Source organism: Alligator sinensis, unplaced genomic scaffold (assembly GCF_000455745.1).
Source record: "Alligator sinensis unplaced genomic scaffold, ASM45574v1 scaffold454_1, whole genome shotgun sequence".
NCBI lineage: Eukaryota > Metazoa > Chordata > Crocodylia > Alligatoridae > Alligator > Alligator sinensis.
The window spans coordinates 1171402-1189306 of NW_005842095.1; the positions used below are offsets into that span (position 1 = coordinate 1171402).

The following is a 17905-nucleotide window of genomic DNA, read 5'->3' on the forward strand; positions in this document are numbered from 1 at the left end:
ACAATAATTATTTTAATATTAGCCCCTATGAAGGTAAAAGTATATTTGTAACATAGTGTTATTTCTCAGTTTTATCACTTGTACAGTTGGTATATTTGTCTCTCTCAATTTTTTTGAGATTAAATAATGTTTGAAATGTCTTTCTTGATAAAAAAAAGAAAAATATTATGTAACAATTTTAAACTTTCTTAGTACTTATTTTACTATTTTCCTAAATTATATTAATTCACATTTCTTTTCGCATACTTTAAGATTTTTTTTGTTTTGGCAAGAACCTATATATATAGATCTCTCTCTCTCTTTCTCTCTCTCTCTCTCTTTCCTATTTAATATCTGATTCAGAGTTTACTGAATTAAAAAGCTTGAATATAATTTTTAAAATATTATCTACACAACCTGTTTCTTTTAGCTGTTTGGAAGGCTTTTTTTTTTTTTAAGCATGCAAACATTAGACCATTATTCTTTCCTTTCTAAAAATGAGCAGATATTAAGAATGTACTCAAATTGCCTAATGTTGAAAATGTTCATTATATTTTTCCTTATTCTTAAATATCTCTAGGTATCATACTTCTTCTGTTTATTACATGATGAAAAAGTAAAATTTGAAGACTTCACTTGGTTTAATGTACAGTAAAAAAAATTAAAATGTACTACAAGTGTGTCTTCCAAATATGCCTATTTCCTTTTTGTCACTATTGAAGGAAGAGTTCCTTCTAGAATCTGAATACTTCACCACTCCTTTTGTTCTCCTTTAACAGTTACTGAGCATTGTCTCACTTACAATTTTGCTTTCAAAGTTGTGTTCTGTTTAGAGTTCCAAATTTGAAGAACAGATACTGCACTTTTTGGTGCACCTTGCTGGTATGAAAGTCCCTTAAACGTTCCCCCCCAACTCCCATGTTTATTTGGGTGCTTTTGTTTTTGTCCCTTCAGGTTGTGAGAGGGATGTAATATTTTGCTGCATTGTTGTCTTAGAGACTTTCAGCATCTGTTTTTTTAAGACCCTCTTAGCTTACTGGCACGTACTCTGTTGCTGAATTTCTTTGGGCTGAAGCCCACTCTTACCTTAACATGCTGCTTATCTCAGCACTTGGCATGTGTTTGTCTCTTGCTGTTCTAGTGCTTCATGCAAGGAATCATCACCTTTTCTTCTTTACCAGGTGCAGTGTAGAGATGATGCCTTGAATACTTCAAAGAGCAAGGCTTCAAAGCTAAGTGCTGAATCATCCAAGTCTACTGAGTACTCAACTTAGATTTCCCTAGAGAGAGTTTATTTGGAGAGCAGATGGAGCATGTTCTATAGAGGGCAAAAGAAACAAAGCATACTTTCTGTATCTCTTAATCCCATGTTTTATCCCTGACACTTCTCTTAAAAAGGAAGGTGGGGAAAGAGAGAGACTATGACTGGAAAGCCAGCTTTCACTTTCAGGAGCTGCTCATACTGACAATTTGAACAGGCTTAACACCAGGTGTTGGCGCAGTATCAGAAGGCTTCTTCTAACAAAGAAGTGAAGAGTTTTAATAAGGTCCCAGAGCGTTTAACCTGAGTTTACAGGTAGCATGCCAAGACTTCACCTTGAGATTCATCCTTTTCATCCTTATCATTTCACCCACATGGATCATAAGCATTACAGGATACGGAGGGTTTTGTTGTTGTTGATGGGTTTTTGTTTTGCTTTGTTTTTTAAACAGACTACATTCTCATTTGTATAAGAATGTTCTTTGGTTCCTCGTAATGGGGCAGAGAAGCAGTTCTTCAATCAGCTGTTGTTACTTTGGGCAAGTCACCTGTCTTGACATTGCCATATGTGCCCACCTCTGCTCTACCAGGCATTCTCGTGTGGCCTTAGCCCACACTATCAATCTCGCCTGTCCCGGGCTAGCAAGTGGACCCCAAAGACTAGCCTGGCTGATGTCTGTGGATCCCCTTAACTCTCCTGCCACGACTTCGAATGGTACCTCAGTGGAGGGGTTCCCCTTCAAGGCAGCCTCCAGGGTCGTCACGCCTCTTGGTGGGCACTCACGGGGCTCCGACCTCCCCTACACCCCGGCCACTCGCCACCTTCAGTCTCAGGTCTTCTGGCCCTTTGGCACCCCTGGTTCCATTCAGCTTCTTTCCCAGCCTCCCGTGGCCCTCCAGCCTCGAGTCCTAGTGTCCCTGGGTCGCGGCGCAACCGTGAAAACTTCAAGGCCCTTGGACCTAGATCCGACTAACCCGTATCCCTAGTGCCCTATTCCAACCACCCTGTGACATAACGTGCAATCCCCACTACTGTGACTGCTGAAGAGATGCGACCGGTGGACCTGGAGGCCACAAAGGAATAAAGAGTGCCCTTAGCCTATGGGCCCCGTGTTTTCCCTGTGCCTAGGTACCCCAGACCCAGTTGCTTGCCCCACTTGGGTATGGCGTCCCAGCTGACTCTTCTTGGGATGTTGTGGACCCGTCCGCCGCTTAACCGTCCCTGCTTGGGGTCTTCTGCCGCACCCCACGGCTATCCCCGTTGGGGTTCATGTTGGCCCCGCCCTTGTTACCTCCGCTCCGGGCTTCCCTGTAGTTGCTCTTGCCTCCTCAGCTCTCGTCTCTTCCTTTGCTCTTGCCCCTCCCTGCTACTCCCCTTGTCGGCTTCCCTGCCGGCTTGCCAGTTGGTGCCTCCTCCGGTTCTATAACTGGCTTCACTGCCTCTGCCTCCATCGGCCTCGCTGTCAGTGCTGCTGCTGGCTCCGCTGCCGGCTTCTCTGCCGGTGCCTCCACAGGCTTCGCTATCGGTGCTGCTGCAGGCTCTGCTGCCAGCTTTTCTGCCGCTGCCTCCGCCGGCTCCACCACCGGTGCTGCCGCCAGTGCCTCCGCCGGTGCCTCCACTGGCTTCTCTGTCGGCTCCACCCCCACCCCACTGGCTTCTCCACAGGCTCCCCCCCCACCGTCCCGGGCTGCCCGACGCAGCGGCTGTGTCCCTCGGGATGTGAGCTTCCCCATTGAGCCTCCGCTCACCAGTCGCCTTCCTGTACCTCCAGGGCCACCTTTTGTTTCCACCGGGTGGTGTCTCCAGCTGACGTCACCCGGCCCCAGCTGAATATGAACGCGGCTGATGAGCCACGTGGGCGGTTTCTCTGCCCATGCCTTCTCACTCCTTTCGGCCCCTGCAGACGGTAAGTTGGGGCTTTCTTTTATTTTGGGTTGGGGTTCTCCTGCAACCCCAGAACCCCTGGGACACCTTAGTTTTCTCATTTGTAAATGAGGATACTTTTCTTTGGTAAAGCCTTATGGAAAAGGATGCACTTTCACTATGACACCATATGGGTATCTGTCAGGGTTCAAGTTGTTCAAAATTCACCAAACGTTTTTTGGCTAACTCTGAACACCATCTACAGAGTCAAGTGTGGAGCCAGGAGAGGAACGCACAGCTTTTGACCTATGGTCTATTGCTTTACCTGCTAAACAATCCTTTCCTCCACATTGCAAATATATAAAGCTGAACACAAAAATGAATCAATACTATGGACACATGTATAATATAATTTAATTGATCACCTGCATTGAAAACTCATTTTGTGTTGGGGTTTTTTTCTTCCTAAGGAAAGAATTTGCCTAATAAAAGGCAGCACATGTAACTATATTTAGGTCCTGCCTTATTCAGTTTAAGGCGTGATATACATGAGCCACAAAATTATCCCACATCATATGTAGAATAACTTTTTGGCTCATTTACTGCATTATCACACCTTAACTTGGTTTCCTTCTGTGGCCGGGTTACTATTTAAGGCACTGTTAATCGCCTCTTCAATGTAACATATGTTTTGGGCGCCTTAGATGCATAAAACATCATAATTAAGGCTGTTATGCCAGACACTTAAATTGGAAAATTCTAGCATTAAGGTTGTATAAATAACTTGAATTCGCTTCCTTGTTCACTTATATTATGATGCAGCCTTCAATCATATCACCTGATACTTTTACCCCTTCTTTTTTCTGTTCACATAGGGTACCTATACACATGCTGGTTCACGTACTAATTAGAATGCATCAGAGCAGATTTGTTTAATCAAGTCCACTCTCTGTTCTTATTAGAACGCTCCAGAATCACCTCACTGCCACGTATATTAAGCCCCACACCTTTTAAAATGGATACAGGGGCACTTTAGCTAAACCTCGTTGAATGAGGTTTAGCTAAAGCATCCTGCAGCCATTTTTAAATGCGCAGGGGCTTAATACATGTGATGGTAAGGTGTTTTACTTAGAGTAGGTCTCTGGGAACTGCTCTAATTAAAATGTGCTGCCACCCCAAGCATGTGAATAGGCACCCATAATAGTTAGCATTCACAAAAATGAGCAGTACTTCTTTCTCATTTTTTCCTCATTATTTAATGTTGGGTTTTCCAAGTTCTGAGTGGTTTTGGATGACACTTCACCGTAAATGCCTCTCCTACAGGTGCATCTCCTCCCCCTGCCCCCTCACACACACACCCATTACCTCCTGTTGAAGCTGTATTGCACTGTCCCCAGGGGAGTGGCAGAAAGTAGATGCAGGAGGAGGCCCCAGAAACCCCAGATACCTGGGGTGGAAGGGTGGGGATGGCAGCAGAACAGGCAATGAAAGGAGGTGATGCCAGCTGGTGGGATTGGTGCCTAGACCTATTAGGAACCACACAAGGAACCAGGTTGTAAGGGCAATTTGAGTCTTGGGCCACAGTTTAAATACTTGGGTGCCAATTGTACAGTCCTGATTTAATGCATCCCTTATTTGCAGCATGCTATTCTAATCCTACTCTATGGACAAAATTATACATGTTTCCCATGAACGTCTGTGGTGCTTTTCACAGTAGGTGGAGAGTTACACAAGTGTTAGTTATTGGATATCATACTCCCAATGTAACATACTGGGACCATATGCAAAGAGAAATTAAAGTTAAAAAAAGCACCCATTTATTTTTGTGCCCAATTTGAATTTAAAAAAAAGCCAAACTTTCTGAGTATTTAATATTAGATACTATATTTTATGTTACAAACAGAGTTTCATTGATTTCAGTTGCATCTATGAAGGCTCAGCTCTTCTGGAACCCCCATGAATTACTTACTACACACTTTCCAACCTCAGCAATATAAATATAGGGGAGATTCCATTTATTAGGAAAAAAAGACTGTGTTGTTTTCTGTCCTTTATGCTTTATGCTCTAAGGAGGCCAATCTTTTTGGGATGCATTTTAAACCCTGAAACTTCTCTGAGTGCCACTTCAGTCCCTTTCCTGTCTGATCTGCTTTCTGCTTCTTGCTCCCTCCCTGATCTGTTGTTATGTACAGAGGCCTCCTGAGCCACTTGACATGCATGCTGCAAGGCTGACCGCCCCTGCTCTAATGAAACCTTTTCTCTATGACATTTGCATGTTTTGAAATGTTCCATTTACCCTCATGATAGCCATGAATGTAACTGGTCTTTCTGGTCTTTTGATCCCTGGGTGGAGCAACAGAAACATCCTCTGTTTAGTTTTGAGAAGGTATAGCATACAGAAGCATTTGCTTTTACAGCTATGTGGTAGTACAATTGTCATTGTGATTACAAAGGAGTTTGAACTTAGTTCTTGACTGTTTGAAATAGTCCTTGACTATTATAGAAGCATATTTTTTTTCTATTAGAGGTGTGATATAAAACGTAAGTTCTAAACATTTGTAATTATTAAAGAACTCATGACACTTTTAAAAATGTAATGGCATCAAGCTAATTAAATTAATTGCTTTGACAATTTTTTGTGCTATCCAGATTGGTCTTTGAACTCTAGCAACTGAGAGTATAAATGGTGCACCATATAAAGAACACTTCTCCAGCAGAAATTCATTAGAGTTGAAATCTAATAACCATTAATTATGATCTACTTAAAAAGTGAATGTGCCCCCTGCAGAGAAACTGAATAGTCTTTTTGGGTCAGCTACTCCTATAATAGTTTCTTGGAAAAAAACACAGGCCTGCTGAAAGCCTACAAGAAGCTGCAGTTCTTTATGTTTATTATGTTTATTATAACAATATTACAGTTTATTTATGCAATAAATAAAATAATTTATTTTACTTAATTTTCAGAAGTTCTCAATTGTTTGAGGTAGGGCAATAGAATTGAGAGATTTGGTATTTTGATCAGTCATGTAAAGAAATAGGGTACATTAAAATCTTGCCTAGAGCCCAGACTACCTATCTAGTACTTTTTCATGCTAGACTATATAATTCATATTTCACAAACTTTTGTGTAAACTCTGTGGCAGTATCCTAAAGATATTAACTTTTTAAACTGTAATAAATAACTGTAAAGCAATTGAAAATCCCTAACTTTATACAGTTTCAGTTCATTGCCCCAAAGCAGTCTTAAAATGATGTATTAAATGATGATTAGAAACAATTAATTATCCTACATAACTCTAAGAGCTCAAATGTAATTTCATGGTTATAATTTTCTTGTCAGGTAATAAAACGGGATGAACTTGGCAAGGAGCTGTCTGACTGCTCTCTGTTCGATCTGTTGAAATATGATGATTATAACAGTGACAAGCACCTAGCTCTGGAAGAATTCTACAGAGCATTTCGTAAGTACAAGAATTAGTCTATTATCCTCTTAGTTTTCCTTTCTGTATTTTGCTCTGTCTTTAAAAAAAATTCTAATTTGAAATGTCATGATATGGTTCTTTTAACAGTGAGCATAACTTGACTGTTAGGATGTAGTGGAGCACTTCCAGGTGGAAATCAGTACAAGGTGCATGCGTGCTCAGGTCTTAAGTGTGACATCACTACTCCAGCACTGTAGATGATTTGACTTATTTGGGCATGTATTTATTCATTAGTATGTTCAAGTGAGAGCTGCTGTAATCAGGGTGTTACAAGTGAAACTATATTAGCTAAATCTTCACTTCTTTATTGTCATTACTACCAGCCTTAAAACAAGTTTGGCTGTTTTCACACTCCTCTGCCCTGGCTGCATTTGTTCAATGGAGTTTTTTAACAGACTCTGCACAGGACTCATGACAAGATAACATGTTAAAGAAGGCTATTTTCTGACATCTTGGAAAGTTATCACATTTTCAGGATGAGGGTACTGGCAGAAATGGCAGCAAGGGTGATGAGGGGTTAGGGTACCCAGTCAAGATTTGATGTCTTGATTACAGAAGCAAAAACTCCTCCCCTATGTAGGTACTAGGAAAAGATCAGAGGCTGAGTTTTTGCATATTCTTCTGTCACAGTAAATAAATAAATAAATAAAGGCAGTGAACTTAAAATGACAAATATGTAATGTAACCAGGATGCAATAAATGTAAAGGTTAGAAACTCAAACTCAAATGTCACTTGTCCTCTCTCTCCTATTTGCTTCTAAAGAGCGATTGTAGCTTGGCTCTTTTAAAGGTTGGCTTTATTTATTTTTCTTTTAATGCAAAGTGAAAGCAAGAAAATGAGAGATTCCTTATGGGCCCTCCTGGAGAAACCATGTAGCCACAGAGTACCCAAATCCTGGGCACCAGCAACAGCTGCTTAGAATTTGCCACTCTAGTGGAACTGGTCTTGGCCACTGGGGATGACCTGGTGAGGGGACTGCAGGTCCTTGACCACCTGGGTGACAGTGATCATCGCCTGCTGGAATTCACCATCCAGCTCAGGGTGTTGAGGGCTTATACCAAGACTAAAGCCCTTGACTTCAGAAGGGCCAACTTCAACGAATTTAGGAGATTACTAGTGGAGGCACGGAGGGCCCAAAAGGTAGAGGATATGGGAGTCCATGAGGGATGGTCGTACCTTAAGGAGACGATCCTCCAGGCTCAGAGTGTGACAGTCCCCCAGAGAAAGAAGGGGGGTAAGAGTGCTCTGAAACCCCCTTGGCTCAGCAAAGGCATTCAAGAATGCCTGAGGGCCAAAAGGGAGGCGTACACCCAGTGGAAGGGAGGGGCCCGTGAGTGTAGGAGGGCTATTAGGAAGGCCAAGGTGGGGGTGGAGCTCAGGCTAGTGACCAGGATTAAGGACAAGAAAAAGTCCTTCTTCAAATACATTGGGAGTAAGAAGAGGGCACCGGGTAATGTAGGACCCCTGCTAGACTCAAGTGTTAATCTTGTGGCTATGCCAGATGAGAGAGCCAAAATTTTTAACAAGTTCTTTGCCTCTGGCTTCTTGGACAGGGACCAGGACAGCTCTCCTACCACAGGTAGGGGCAATCTTGGGGATAGCACTGCCAGGCCTTGGGTCTGTGCAGATGTAGTAAGGGATCTTCTGGAAGGGCTGGATGTTTTTAAATCTGCGGGCCCCGATGCCCTCCACCCATGGGTGTTGAGAGAGCTGGCAGGGGTAATTGCTGTGCCTTTGGCCCAGCTGTATGAGCAATTGTGGTCTACGGGCCAGGTGCCCAGAGATTGGAAACTAGCTAAAGTGGTCCCCATTTATAAGAAAGGGAGAAAGGAGGACCCAGGAAACTATTGGCCCATAAGCCTCACATCGGTCTTGGGGAAAATCCTTGAAATAATTATCAAGGATCACATCTGTGAGGGGCCAGCAGGGGAGATCATGCCCAGGGGAAATCAACATGGGTTCATCAAAGGCAGGTCTTGCCAGACCAACCTGATGGCCTTTTATGACCAGGTAACTAAATCCCTGGATGATGGTGTTGCTGTGGACATAGTCTTTCTGGACTTTAAGAAGGCCTTTGACACTGTCTCTCAACCCATTCTCATTAATAAACTGAGTGACTGTGGCATTGATGCTTACACAGTTGGATGGGTCAAAAATTGGCTGATGGGGTGCGAGGGGGTGGAAAACAACTTGTCCAAGTTTGCTGATGACACCAAGATTTGGGGAGAGGTAGGCACGCTCGAAGGGAGAGAGAGGCTGCAATTAGATTTAGACAGACTACAGAAGTGGGTGGATGGTAATAGGATGGGGTTCAATGTATATAAATGCAGGGTGCTGCACCTTGGGAGAAGTAATCCACAGCATATATACAGGCTGGGGAGCTGCCCCCTTGTGACCACAGAGGCGGAAAGGGATCTTGGAGTCATTACTGACTCCAAGATGAACATGAGCCATCAATTCCAGACTGCAGCCAGCAAAGCCAACCACACCCTGTCATGCATCCAAAGATGCATCTCAAGCCAGTCCAGAGAGGTGATACTCCCCCTCTGTGCGACATTGGTCAGCCCACAATTAGAGTACTGCATCCAGTTCTGGGCACTGCACTTTAAGAAGGATGTGGCCTGCCTTGAGAGGGTTCAGAGGAGGGCCATCCGCTTGGTTGGAGGGCAACAGGGAAGGCCCTATGAGGAGAGGCTGAGGGACCTGAACCTGTTCAGCCTCAGCAAGCAGGGGCTGAGGGGGGATTTGGTGGCTGCCTACAAACTCATTAGGGGAGATCAGCAGCAAATAGGAAGGGCCCTATTCCCCCCAGCAACACCTGGGGTAATGAGGAACAATGGCCAGAAGCTGCTGGAGAATAGGTTCAGGTTAGAGATTAGGAGGCACTATTTCACTGTTAGAGAGGCTAGGATCTGGAACCAACTTCCTAGGGAAGTGGCCCTCTCTCCTACCTTGGGTAAATTCAAAAAGAAGTTGGACAAACACCTGCCTGGGGTCATGTGATCCCAGCGTGTGCTCCTGCCAGTGGTGGGGGGCCAGACTACATGATCTGTTCAGGTCTCTTATGACCCCAAATTACTATGAAACCCATGATTTAACCCATGATTAGCCAGAGAACAATTTGATGTCTCAGTTTGATATCTTTTCCCATCTGTCAAAATAGGAACTTGATAGAATGCAATGGATTGTGACTTTTTAAATGTGTTTAAATATGGATATCTGTCTGCTAAGAACATGCCTGAGATCAACAACTTAACATGCTGTATAGCACTAGATTTCTGCAAATCAGTAGTGATGTGGTTAACTCCCTCTTGCTAAGTAAAAAGTGTAAATAACTCTAGGCAAAGTGTTGGCCTCAAAAATTACAACAGCAATGAGGCAAGGATTTAACTCTCTATATTCTCTTGTTTGTCCCCTAGTATTCTGTGTAGTGCCCTTGTTGATATAATTATGATCTGGGTACAATATTTTCAAAAAATAACATTTTCTAAAAAGTTTTCTCAGGCTACAGAAAGACTACAAGCATCACAAGTACCCACTCATGCTGAGCTACTTAAATATTTTAAGTGGTTTTGTGGTGTGTTACTTGCACTATAAACTCTTAATTGAAGAGTAACATTTTTAAAATGTTTTTATAGTGCTTAGAATATGAGGTCATGATTTAGAGCAATATTCCTCAGGCTACCATGATACAAGTAATAATAAACAATAGCACTCTTTTCTGTTTACCTGTTATAACAAAAGGAGTCTTATGTTAGGTAAGACACCTTTTAAATCTACTCTGGAAGGTGATTGTCCTTGTAAGCTCCATTACTGTTTTTAAAGAGTATTTGTGTACAGAAAACATTGAACAATAAAAGCTACTGGTTCCCTTGTTTGTATATATGAGGCCAAATAGGAAGGCAGAATAAGAATTATGATTGTGTTTATGATTTGTTAATTCATGTATAAAAAAACCCTCAAATAAGCCATTCTTGAGATGTAGCCAATTCCCTTTACTTATTGCATAATAAAAAGGACACAGGCCACAGACAGAGATTTCTTTCTACTGATAAGAATTTTTCTGAATGTCACTCTGCCCTTAGGGGAGTCCATTACCTGATAGTCATTCTCTTCACTACCTGGAAATGGGACAGCCTGTCAATAAGCAGTCCCCTGCTTTTAAATTGCCTCATGTGCAGATGGTCTGCTATGGGGTAATTAAAGGCTAGAGGCATGGGAAAACAGGCCTGGGGACACAGCTTCTCTGCCCCAGGTTTTGTCTTCCTGGATTTTAAATCGTGGCATTTACAACATACAGGACCATGAACTGGGGAATGTGGCGGGGAGGGAAGAGGGAAGGGATGCCATTTAAAAATCATGGGTGCCTCCACACATGCAGGCATGTGCGCTTGCAGCAGCTCAAATAGGAGCAGCACACATTTCAGCTGGGGAGTTTTGCCTCAGCACTCATGCCTGGACATGCACTTTGATGTGGGGCCAGTTGTACCACTTGGGGAAAAATAACCCTGCCCAGCTCCTCCCAGATCTGCAGCCAGGGGGAGCTAGAGCCTAGGACCAGTACTTGTGCTGGCCCCAGAAATATAATAACTTGCCCTTGCAAGAACCTCAGAGCTACTTGCCCTCAGGAGCTTCTGAGGCCTGGCCACTTGGTATCTGGGGACACAACCCCTTGTGCCAGGTGGACTGCTGAAGCAGCCCTAACGTGGAGTGGTCCCTTACTCTCTACCCACTGCAGCAGTTTGGCAGTGGGGGCTGCTGCCTGGCTGCAACTTGCTGCCACCTGAGACATCATCCGCCCCCTTGGACCTGCGAACCCAAGGCTGCACTCCACTTTGAACTGCCAAAGTGTGTCAAACTGATTTGAGATGCTGCAAGAGGTACATGTGCGCTCGTCTGGACATGCCCCATGAACTGGGGCAGGATAGCTTTCCCCTAGCCCTGCAGGCTTTGCTAACTCCACCTGCAGCAAAATGGCATGGGCAGTGTTTAAAACTCAGGGTCTGGTCCCTTTGCAGACCAGACAAAGAGGGGAGTACACAAATGTTTAGTTCTGAGAGAACTAAACATTCTTCCAGTAGGGGCATGTTTCTCCTGGGAAGAACTGACTTAGGTTCATGTATGCTTGTCATTTCTGCTGAGAGAAGAGTGATTCTCCTGCCTGTGCATAGCCATTGTCTCAAATGCTTGTTTGTTCCATATTAACTTCCTGCTTTGTACGCCCTTCTGATTATTCAAGCTCCTCTTTGAGTAATTTTTTGGGGTGTCTAGATTGAACTAAATCTGCCCTTTTCCATGTCTTCTGGTGCATCCTGGATATCATATGACCAAAATACTTTCTGGGAAATGTAATTCAAATGCACAGAAAATAACAGAGAAGCATCACTTATTTAAACTAAAGTTGTTATGAGTTACTAGACTCCTCTGGTGGACTTGGCTCAATATCAAAACTGAGCTGAAATGAACCACTTTGATTTTGTTCAATGTGCTGTGCTAGAGAGAAACAATTGATTTAGGAATGTTGAAATATTTCATTTCAGTCAAAAATGTCAAATAAAACATTTTGATACAATTGAATCAATTTTTCAGAATGTTGTATTACATGAAGAAAATAACTGTTTCTACCTTATATTACATCACAATTTGGAGAAAAAGGAAGAATTTAAAAATTCAATCGATTCTGCTTCAAAAATGGTTAAAACGTGTACTAAACAATCAAAATGAGAGAGAAAACTTTGTAGTATGTCATTCCACAATTTTCAGATAATAATGGCTTTGTCAACAAAACCATGCTTTTATCATTTTGTATAATATACTTCTTTCTAAAATAAAGAACTGTAAGGACAACAACTACATAAGCAACTATGGCCAGATGCAGAAATTCAATTTCTACCAAGAGAATCATTGTTCTCCCAGTAGAAACCCAAATTGTACAGACATTTCAGGCTTTTTCTCCCAGGGAGAAAAATAACCCAGGAACAGCAGGATTAAATCACTCCTTGGAGAGCTTCTCCCAGGAGATTGAGGGTACCTGTACATGTGCTGAGAGGCTGCTCCAACGTGCTGTAAATACAGTGCATCAGAACAGACTTGATTAACCGAGTCTGCTAGAGTATATTAATCAGTGTGCTCCAGCCAGCCTCCATGTCTCATGTATCAGCATCAAAATGGTGGTGGAGGTGCTTTAACTAAAGCTCATTCAACAAGTTTGACATAAAGTGCCCCTGCTGCCATTTTAAAGCACAGGGATGCTGATACATGAGATGTTGCAGGCACTCTAATTAGAGTGGCTCTTAGAGCTGTTCTAAAGCATCTGCCCTGCCCCACTGCCCGAGGAGCACATGTAAAAATGCCCTGCATGTCTGTACACTTCCTTCCATCTTAACTCCTTGTAGAGACTGGGAGAAGTGGATCTAGGGGAACAGCCCCTGTTTTCCTGAGACTGGGGTCACCCCAATCTTGAGAAGGTGTGGGGTGGCAACTGCCCACCCTCTTGTAGATGGGCAGGCAAGGGGAGCAGCAGCCTCCACTCCCTGCCTCTTCCCCAAACTGGGAAGTCCCCAGTTTTGGAAAGAGAGAGGCTCCCATGAGCTACCCCTTGCCACACTGTTGCCCAGCTGAGCATCAGGCCAGTGATTTTAAAGCAGAGCTTGAGAATCTAGATTCTAGCCACTAAGTTTTAAATCTCTACACCACTCAGTTGGGAAGTGGGGCAGCAAGGGAGAGCTGATGGAAACCAGGTATAGAAGACTTTCCTAGAGCCCCACTCTTGGCCATCAGCTTTTAAATGTCCAGAGTGGGGAAAACCTCTGCATGCCCTACTCCTGTTCCCTCTGGCTTTTAAATTGCAATTCCAGCCACTGAGACTAGTGGAGTGGCTGAGGCAGGTGGGTGGGGAAAGCAAAGGGAAGCCAGAGGTTCTTGGAGCCAGGCATTGCGGTGGCCTTCCCTATAGGATTGCTCTGGAGTCTCCAGGAATAAGGGATAAATCACCAGAAGACTGCTGAGAGTCACCTGCGAGATAAATGATAGGGCATTCATTAAAATAAATATTAAATGTTGAATCTGATGTATACAGTTGTCCAGTGGTTTTTTAGAATGTAATAGTAATATGCAGGGATTTAGGTTGTAGCCGTGTTGGTCTAAGGACGTAGGCAGACAAGGTTCCTTGGGTGAATTTGATATCTTTTGTTAGACCAACCCAAATAGTTGGAGAACAGTTATTAAGCAAGCTTTTGGGTTCAAAAACCCTTCGTCAGGCTAAGGAAATTTCAGCAGTTTGTGTCACCTCTTCCTGGATGGAATGAAAAGTAAAGAAGCCAGAGCCTGGGCTGGGCGTATAGTAATACGCATTTGCCTTTCTGATGTAAAGTCATTAATGCCATTACATCATGTGATGAAACCTCTCAGAATAGATTCAAACAGAGGTGGGAGCCCTATTTCCCACCTTGCTACTGGCTTATGGCCCCTGTAGCTTCCCCTTGCTGCTCACACCACCCAGCTGACTTGGAAAAGTGCAGGGCAAGGCAGGCAGTGGCAAAACATGGGTGCCTTGCCACTGCAGCAAATGTCTCTGCCTCACCCTGCACTGCTTTGGATCTGCTCCTGGAGCCTTGCTGCAGTGGCTGAGTCCCCCCACCCTCCCCTTCTATCCTGTGGATCAGCCAGGAGGAGCATGATGAGTGCAAGGAGCAAGACTATTCTTATGTGGAAGAAAACTGGGAGGCTTCTGGTAGAAATGAATTTGTACAGTCTGTATATGCAACTAATCAAAGGGCTCTTACAGGAGTTAATATTATTGTTTGAACCCCTGCCTTTTGGAACCTCAGTGCAAATCTCTTTCATTTGAGCTAACAGTGAGCTTTTTGTTTTGTTTTGTTTTTAACTTAATACATAGTTTTTTCATGCATTAGTGTACAATGTTAAAACAGCGGATATGAGGATTGGGCCTGTCTTCATAGTTCTCAGAAGGGCTATCTGCTGAATAGAACAATTGGTTCAAATAGTAGTGACAAGGCTGTTCATTCAGAAAGGCAGTGTGTAGGACTTGGCTCTGACAGTGTAAAGAAATGGGTTCCATTGCAAGCTCTGCGTGAAGGGACCTTGTGTGAAATCACAATTAACTTTTTTGTGTAATTGGGGTAGTGATACTTGCCTGCTGCCCAATGTTAGGGAATAAGGACCTGCTTGTTGAGAAGGACTCTGATGTGTATATAAATATAATAGGGCACTGACAGATGTGGGAAAAAATACACACACACACACACACACACACACTTTACTGGAAGCAGAAGCACATTCATTTTATCTGGCTCTGCATTGTCTGTATAGATCAGGTGCTTCAGCAGGGATTTTTTGGCACTGATTCAATCAGTTATTAGATACAAGCACCAAAAAAGCCCTGCTGAAGCACCCACTCTATATAGACATTTGGGGAGCTGGGTCTAACTATAACCTGATGCCTCTCCTGGGCATGTGCTGGACTCGGCACAAGGGTGCACAGAGTTTAAAGTAAAGCACCATTTGGGGGTTTGTTTGTTTGTTTACGTGTGTAAGTAGCCATAGTGATTAATGGAACAGATGGCCTAAAAAAAACCCAGTTACTCATTTTTAATCAGTGTACTTTCCCTGAGATTTCAAGGTACTTTAAGAGTTTCTTAATTGTCAAAGACAGCTGAAATGTGGAATATCTCATATATATCTCAGCTAGCAAGGAGTATAAAAGTATTGCTGAGGCATGCAGGGATGAAATCAGGAAGGCCAAAGCACAACTGGAGTTGCAAGTAGCAAGGGTCATGAAGGCTAGCAAGAAGGATTTCTACAAGTATGTCAGCAGCAAGTGGAGAATCAAGGAAAATGTAGGTCCTTTACTAAATGGGGGAGGCAACCTAGTGACAGGGTATGCAGAAAAGGCTGAAATACTCTATGCCTTTTTACCTTGGTCTTCATAGGCAAGGTCAGCTCCCAGACTACTGCACCGGGCAACACAGTTTGGGTGGAGGTGGGCAGCCCTCAGTGAAAGAACAGGTTAGGGACTATTTAGAAAAGGCCAACGTGTACAAGTCCATGGGGCCAGGTGGGATGTACCCAAGGGTGCTGAGGGAACTGGCTGGTGTGATTGCAGAGCTGCTGGTCATCATCCTTAAACTCAGGGTGATTGGGAGAGTTCTGGAAGTTTGGAAAAGGGAAAAGGGCTCCTCTTTAAAAAAGGGAAGAAGGAGGATCCAGGGAACTACAGACCAGTTAACTTCACCTCATTCCCTGGAAAAATCCTGGGGCAGATCCTCAAGGAATCCATTTCTAAGAGCTTGGAGGATAAGGTGATTACTTAGGAACAATCTGCATGGATTCGCCAAGGGCAAGTCATGTCTGACCAACCTGATTGCCTTCTGTGATGAGATGATTGGCTCTATGGATGTGGGGAGGCGAATGGACGTGATATACCTTGACTTTAGCAAGGCTTTCGATACAGTCTCCCACAACATTCTTACAGGCAAGCTAAAGAAGTATGGGCTGGATGAATGGACTTTAAGGTGAAGAGAAAACTAGATGGATCACTGGGCTCAGAGGGTAGTAGGCAATAGTTCAATGCCTAGTTGGCAGCAGGTATCAAGTGGAGTGTCCTGCGTCTGGTTTTGTTAAATATTGTCATCAGTGATCTAGAAGATGGGATAGGGTAAACCCTCAGCAAGTTGAATGATGCCAAGTTGAGGGGAGTAGTATATATGCTGGAGGGTAGGGCTAGGGTTCAGAGAGACCTTGAGAAATTAGTGGATTGGACCAAAAAAATCTCATGAGATTCAATAAGGACAAGTGCAGAGTCTTATACATGGGACGGAACAGTCCCATGCAATGGTACAGACTGAGAACTGACTGGCAGCAGCAGCTTTACAGAAAAGGATCTGGGGATTACAGTGAATATGAGCTGAATGTACGCTAACAGTGCACCCTTGTTGCAAAGATGGCTAATGGCACACTGGGCTGCATTACTAGAAATGTTACCAGCAGATCAAGGGAATTGATTTTTCCCCTCTATTTGGCACTGATTAGGCCACATCAGGAGTACTGCATCCAGTTTTGGGCCCCCACTGCAGAAAGGATGTGGACAAATTAGAGAAAGCGCATCAGAGGCTGACAAAAATGGATAGGGGGTTGGAGCACATGGAGGAGAGGTTGAGGGAACTGGGTTTATTTAGTCTGGAAAAGAGAAGACTAAAATGGGACTTAATAGCAGCCTTCAACTACCTGAAGTGTGGTTCTAAAAAGGATGGAACTAGACTGTTCTCAGTGGTGGCAGATGACAGAACAAGAAGCAATGGTCTCAAATTGCTGCAAGAGAAGTTTAGGTTAGGTATTAGGAAAAACTCTCTCTCTAAGAGGGCAGTAAAACACTAAAACAACTTACCCAGAGAGATTGTAGACTCTCCATCCTTGGAGGTTTTTAAGATGTAGCTAAAGAAAGCCTTGGCTGGGATTATCTAGTTGGGGCTGATCTTTGTTTAAGCAGGGGGTTGGACTACATGAGCTCCTAAAGTCCCTTCCAACCTCAGTTTTCTATGATTCTGTATTCCAGTGTACTTAGAAGTCTATAGAATTATGTAAGGATCTATAATGTTTGATATGATCAAAAATTGTGGCAGCAAGTACAAATTGTCACCCTTTTCCCATTGAAATTTTGTAGTAGAATCTCTGTAGTAAATAGCACACAGATGTATCAATACGATGAAGAGCAATGAGAAAACCTTTGGGAAATTTTGTATAAGCAGTGTGATAGTAAAGAGGTGAGTTTAATAACTGAGCCTGGTGATTTCATGTAAATGTTTTACCTTTGACTGAGAATGTTATTTGAGCTCATGTGCTTGGGATTCAACACCTATTTCATTAATCTGTTACACAACTTAGACCTCTTAAACTTAATTTTATAAAAGATTAGGTGATTAAGTTTCATTTCAATATGCAGTCAGGGACAGGAATGTGATACCTATACGATTAATTATCACTATTTTTTCATTAATATTTCCTAGTAAGATTTTTTCCCCCAGTGATACAATTAGAGCCTTGGCTGTCGTTTAAAGATTGTAAATTCAGACAGAATCAAGCATGACTGTAAATTATATTGTGAATTTTGTGTCATGGCTCCTGACAGACAACAGGACTTTTTTTTTATCTTTCTTCTACTAATACAAAATAAACCATCTTTTGAGAGAGATTATAATACATATTTTAATATGTGAAATGATGACAGATTTTCTTGACATTCTATGAGTAGTTGTAGATGTTAACATATATATGCTCAATTGTCTGTAGAAAATAACTTT

The 17905-nt window shown here is 43.0% G+C and overlaps 1 protein-coding gene across 1 annotated transcript in view; it reads left to right on the forward strand.

Annotated features, from left to right (window-relative positions):
• Window positions 1–17905, forward strand: part of FSTL5 (follistatin like 5) — a 469924-nt gene that overhangs the window by 218997 nt on the left and 233022 nt on the right. Inside the window, exon 4 of the mRNA XM_014520176.2 lies at window positions 6445–6565. Coding sequence (XP_014375662.1) covers window positions 6445–6565 — 121 coding nt within the window. The remainder of the gene's footprint in view (window positions 1–6444; window positions 6566–17905) is intronic.